General features: G+C 36.0%; 1 protein-coding gene across 2 annotated transcripts in view; it reads left to right on the top strand.

Annotated features, from left to right (window-relative positions):
- The window catches only part of LOC137635505 (uncharacterized), a 5,823-nt gene extending 574 nt beyond the window's left edge, over positions 1-5,249 (top strand). Inside the window, exons 1-2 of one of the 2 annotated variants that reach the window (XM_068367975.1) lie at positions 1-3,887; positions 4,347-5,249. The exon at positions 1-3,887 is cut by the window's left edge and continues 574 nt beyond it. In XM_068367975.1, the coding sequence (XP_068224076.1) occupies positions 53-3,887; positions 4,347-4,702 (4,191 nt within the window). In that variant the 5' untranslated portion in view covers positions 1-52 and the 3' untranslated portion in view covers positions 4,703-5,249. The other variant, XM_068367974.1, reaches the window with a different exon arrangement.
- Positions 5,250-6,166: the final 917 nt, after the last annotated feature.

Below are 6,166 nucleotides of genomic sequence, written 5' to 3'. Positions count from 1 at the left end.
TAAAACAGGAATTCAGTTGTTTACTAAAGGAAGTTTTCTTTAAACTTTAACCATGGCTCAATTTAACGTTCAGAAGTTTGCTGCGGATCCCTCTGCTGAGTTAGCTAGTATCCCAAATGCTAAGAAACTAGAGCTTCTTGAGTTAGCTAGTCATTTGTCAATTGCAACTAGGAGTAGTATGCGGAAGAATGAAATTCGCAACTTGATTCTTGAGCATTATATGCGTGTGGGTGAACTAGGCAGTGAAGCTAGACAGTATATAACTCGTGAACCAGCAGTACTAGCCCACGAGCAGCAGTTAGAATATGAGCGCATTTCCCTTGAACACGAGAAACTTGCAGTACAGAAATTAGAATCGGAGAGACAATTTGCGTGGTTGGAGAAACAAGCCGAAGAGAAAAGGTTAGAATCTGAAAGATTAGCGGAAGCTCAAAGGTTAGAATCTGAGAGATTAGCGGAAGCCCAAAGGTTAGAGTCAGAGAGACATATGTCGAAACTTAAATTAGAATTCGAGATAGAGAAAGCTAAACTTCAGTTAGCTTTAGATAGAGAGAAAGAAAAAATGAACCATGAATCTTTGTTAGCACTTAAATTTGAACAGGAAAAAGCAAAGCTTTCTAGAGAGAATAAGGAACATGAAATTTCGCTTTTGGAAGCTCAGGAGAAACCCTTTGATTTAGCAAAAAACATTAAATTGGTTCCCACATTTACAGATTATGATCCTGAAGATTATTTTAAGACTTTTGAAGAGACTGCCTTGCATTTGGATTGGCCACGCGATCAGTGGGTTTGGCTATTAAGGCCGAAATTAACTGGGAAAGCTGCGAAAGTTTGTAGACATCTCGAAAATACGACAGATTACCAGAATGTTAAACAAGCAATTTTGGATGCGTTTTCAATCTCTGTCGAGGGATATCGTCAGACCTTTCGTAACAAAACTAAGTTCCCAACTCAAACCTATGTAGAATTCGCTTCGGAGAAATTAAGGGAGTTTAGGAAATGGGTAAAATCTGCTACAGTAAATACTTTTGCTGAATTAGAGAATTTGGTTGTACTTGAAGAGTTTAAACGAAAGCTTCCTTTGAACATTATGATGTATTTAGAGGATAGGGAAGAAAAAGACTTGTTAAAGGCAGCTTCTCTAGCAGACACTTACTCTTCAATACATAAATTTAGCAACAGTAAGAGAACCGACCAGAATGTAAAACCATTTCTAGCTAAAAACTCTGAAACTCTGACTGATATGGCAAAAGCGTCTAATGTTCGTTGTAGTTATTGTAAGAAAGACGGTCACACAATTAAAAACTGTCCAGATCCTAAATGTAAAACTTCTTTGCCTTTTCGGAACCCATTTAACCATTTTCTTAACTTTAAAGGTAAAACGGATGGTCAGATTAAGCCTGTCTCCCATATCCATTCTGAAAAGCCTGTAAATCTATTTGATGATTTTACTTTTGATGGAACTGTAGCTTTGAACTCTGATGGGGATAAATATAAAGTCAGGATACTTCGGGACACGGGTGCTTCGCAAAGTTTACTATTGAGAAATGCTCTCCCTAATATTGAAGCTAACGTAACTAATGAACATGTTCTCGTGAAAGACCTTTCACAAATATCTAAAGTTCCCCTTGCTAATGTTCATCTTGATTGTCCTATAAAGAAGGGTAATGTGCTGGTAGGCATAAGAGATATTGAATTTCCAGTGAAAGGTGTAACTTTATTATTGGCTAATGACCTTGCAGGACGTTTGGTAGTTCCCAACGTCATTGTAATGGAAAAACCTGTAGGTGAAAACATTGAACCTGATCCTGATTGCTCTGTAAATCCTTCGTGTGTTGTCACTCGTAGCCAGAAATCTAGTTCGGATGAATCTAAAGTAACTTCTGTAAATTTTGAAGCACGAAATGTTATGAGTAGAGATAACCTTATTAAAGATCAGAAGCACGATCACACTTTAAGTAAGCTTCATGACCAAGCAGTTTCTAGAAGTGAGATTAGCAAATCCCCATGTTTTTACTTTGAATCTGATTTGTTAATGAGGTTTTACCGTTCCCCTAAGAGATCTAGTGAAGACACATGGAGCGAAAAGCGACAAATTGTGCTGCCTCTTTCTGTTAGGAATTCTGTAATGGAAATAGCTCATGATGCCTATGGAGGACATTTAGGAATTCATAAGACCTATTGTAAGATTTTGAATAGTTTCTATTGGCCTAATATGAAAAAAGATGTAGCAGAATTTGTTCGCACTTGTCATGTATGTCAGATATCAGGAAAACCGAACCAGGTAATACCCAAGGCACCTTTACAACCGATCTTAGTCCCTGATGAACCTTTTAGTAAGATAATTATAGATAACGTGGGTCCTTTACCAAAAACCAAGAAAGGTAATCAATACTTGCTCACTTTAATATGTCCTACGACCCGATATCCTATTGCCATCCCTCTTCGTAACATTTCTGCTAAGAACATTGCTAATTCTTTACTGAAAGTTTTCACAAATTTTGGTATCCCAAAGGAAATACAAAGTGATAGAGGTTCGAATTTCACCAGTGACCTTTTTGCCCAGGTACTTAAAGAACTAAATATTAAACAAACTTTGTCTGCTGCCTATCACCCAGAGTCTCAGGGTGCCCTTGAGCGTTGGCATCAAACTTTTAAGAGTATGCTTAGGAAATTTTGTGTTGAAAGTCAACTTGAGTGGGATGAGGGCATTGATTTTCTTCTGTTTGCTATCAGGGAAGTTCCCCATGAGTCCCTTGGTTTTTCACCCTACGAGATGTTGTTTGGGAGGTCAGTTAGAGGACCACTTTCAGTAATTAAAGAGGAATGGTTGAACACCCCTTCTGAGTCTAGCCAAACCATTCAACAATATATGAATAAACTTAAAAGCACATTAATGCAAGTTAGGAAAATTGCTGGGGAGAAATTAAGGGGTCAACAAATCTTAATGAAGAGAAACTATGACAAAGCTTGTAAAGTCAGAAAATTTAAACCTAATGACCTTGTGTTAGCCTACCTTCCTGTTCCTGGTTCCCCTCTTAAAGCTAAGTTTTGTGGGCCCTATCCCATCATAAAAAATGTTAACAATAATACCTACATTATCAAAACTCCAGATCGTAGAAAACTCGCTCAGATCATTCATGTTAATTTACTTAAGGCTTATCACTCTAGGGAAACTGGAAATGGTTCCAGTGAGACGGTTGTTAATCTTAATTTTAAGGTAGAGACTCCAGGAGAGGATAATTCATTGGAAGACCTTATTGCTTCCTCCATGCCACAAACCAATACTGAGGTTCTAAATAACCTGGATCTATTCCTGAACCACCTCTCTCCTTGGCAGTCGCAAGACTTAAAGAATGTAATCTCTAGCCATTCAACTCTCTTTAATGATTTTCCCAGGAAAAGTGATTTGCTGCTACATGACATCGAGCTGGTTCCTGGTACAGCACCCATTCGTCAGCAGTCCTATCGTGTGGGTCCTGAGAAGAAGAGCAAAATGAAGGAGGAAGTCGAATATCTTCTCCGGCATGGTCTAGCAAGACCGAGTAAATCGCCATGGGCTTCACCTTGCATCCTAGTTCCAAAAGAGGACGGTAGCTACAGATTTTGTACAGACTATAGAAAGATTAACAATGTTACCATTAAAGATTCCTACCCTTTGCCACTCATTGATGATTTAATTGATTCAGTAGGACAAGCAAAGTTTGTAACGAAGATAGACCTCTTAAAGGGCTATTATCAGGTAGGATTAACTGAAAAAGCTAAGTTAATATCTGCTTTCATTACACCCTTTGGACTTTTTCAGTACGAGGTCATGCCTTTTGGCCTTACCAACGCCCCATCTACCTTTCAGCGCCTTGTAAACTTCATCATCCAAGATTTGGAAGGTGTTTATTGTTACCTTGATGATATAATAGTCACTGGACAGACTTGGGAAGATCATGGGAATAGGCTCAAGTGTTTGTTCCGTAGGTTAGAAGAGGCTGGATTAACCATAAATCTTAAAAAATCTGTCTTTTGTAAAGCTACTGTTACCTACTTAGGCCACATTGTTGGGGATGGTAATGTTAGACCAAAAACTGCCAATGTAGAAGCTGTTCTAGAGTACCCTGTTCCAACCACCAGAAAGTCCTTACAAAGATTCTTAGGGTTAGCCTCATACTACAGGAGATTCTGCAAGAACTTCTCTTCAGTTGCTGCCCCTTTAACATCCCTAACCAGTACCAAAGTTAAATTCAGTTGGAATGAAGAATGTCAATCCTCTTTCGAAGCCTTAAAGCTGTTTCTGATAAACAACCCTGTTCTTAAATCCCCCGATTTTAAAAAGCCTTTTATCCTTCAAATAGATGCTAGCGATGCGGGAGCTGGAGGTGTGCTACTCCAAGAGTCAGATGGTATACTTCAACCAGTCAGCTACACCTCCACTAAGTTCAAGCATCACCAGAAGTCCTACAGCACCATTGAGAAGGAAGCACTTAGTTTGGTACTCGCCCTGCAAAAATATGAATGCTACTTACTAGGTGCTGCTGAGGTACTAGTCTTCACCGACCACAACCCCTTGACTTTCCTCGACAAGATGAAGTCCCACAACCAACGTCTACTACGCTGGTCCATTTATCTGCAGAAGTTCCCTCTACAGATCCGCCACATCAAGGGAACAGAGAACATCATGGCAGATGCCTTATCGCGACTGCCTCCTTAACATGATACCTCCTTCTCCAGTCTAGAGTATCGTCAGACTCTCCTCATTGGCCTCTTTTTTCTACGAGCCACTCTGTTGGGCTCGTCTTCTAAGGGGAAGGTGTCACCCATCTGCCAGATTGGCATCTTAATTATGTATATAGTTGTAATTTTTTATTGTGGGAATGTATACAGTTCTTTCCTGTACCTGTTTTTAAAATCCTTGGCTGTGTCTTTAGTTATCCCGTTTTCAGAGTGCTTTGTTTTCCCCGCCTTCTTTTCAGTTTTCTTCGGACCACTTATTTCATGCATATTTAGTCTCACCTGGTCCTCTACTGTGATAAGTGTCCTATTGGAGTAGCTGTCTTCTTATTCCTCGGTTTTTGTAATGTATTAATGTTCTTTAATATAAGTCTTGAGTGAACCTTAGTGGAATTGGTAACGTGTTTTATATTTGAAATTTAGTATATTAAGGTTATTGATTTTGTTATTTGTGCGGTGCAGGATTGTTTGAGTGTTTTCTGGGTTATTTCGGTAAGAAAGAGATTAACGTAATCATGTAAACTGTTTCATTATTAAAGTGTTAAATTTTGTTCTGTTTTGAAATTAAACCTTTCATTAATTATTTTATGTGACCTATGGAACTTATTATTCTCTGAACCTTGGCCATAAAGTCGTCACATATATATATATATATATATATATATATATATATATATATATTAATATAATATATATATATATATATATATGTGTGTGTATGTATATATACTAATATATATATACATATATATATATATATATATATACAATGTATATATACATTATATATATATATATAATGTATATATACAATGTATATATAAATATATATATATACATATATAATATATATATACATATATAATATATATATACATATATAATATATATATACATATATAATATATATATACATATATAATATATATATACATATATAATATATATATACATATATAATATATATATACATATATAATATATATATACATATATAATATATATATACATATATAATATATATATACATATATAATATATATATACATATATAATATATATATATATATATATATACATATATATATATATATATATACATGTATATATATACATGTATATATATACATGTATATGTATATAGTGTTTAGTTATATGAACATGTGTATTAAATAACTGTGTCTTCCAGTTTCTGCAGCATTGTTGTGCAATAGCAATGGATATCGTTTCACAAGGCTTCGTGAACCTGCAATAAACAACGAAAGGCAGAAAGGCAATTCACAAGTAATCGTCCAGAAAATTGTAGTAGAGAAAGATTTTCAGCATGAGATTTCAAGAGAAATTGAACGGCTTAGCTAGGTAAGATTTTCAATGGCGACGTATCGTAAAGTACATTCTGAGCAGAATGAAAGTGACATACTGGTAGAATAATAAAAGTAAGTAA

The sequence above is a fragment of the Palaemon carinicauda genome, unplaced genomic scaffold, assembly GCF_036898095.1.
Source record: "Palaemon carinicauda isolate YSFRI2023 unplaced genomic scaffold, ASM3689809v2 scaffold133, whole genome shotgun sequence".
Lineage (NCBI taxonomy): Eukaryota > Metazoa > Arthropoda > Malacostraca > Decapoda > Palaemonidae > Palaemon > Palaemon carinicauda.
The sequence above is the reverse complement of the archived record's forward strand: the minus strand, read 5'-3'. Positions and strand labels throughout refer to the sequence as shown.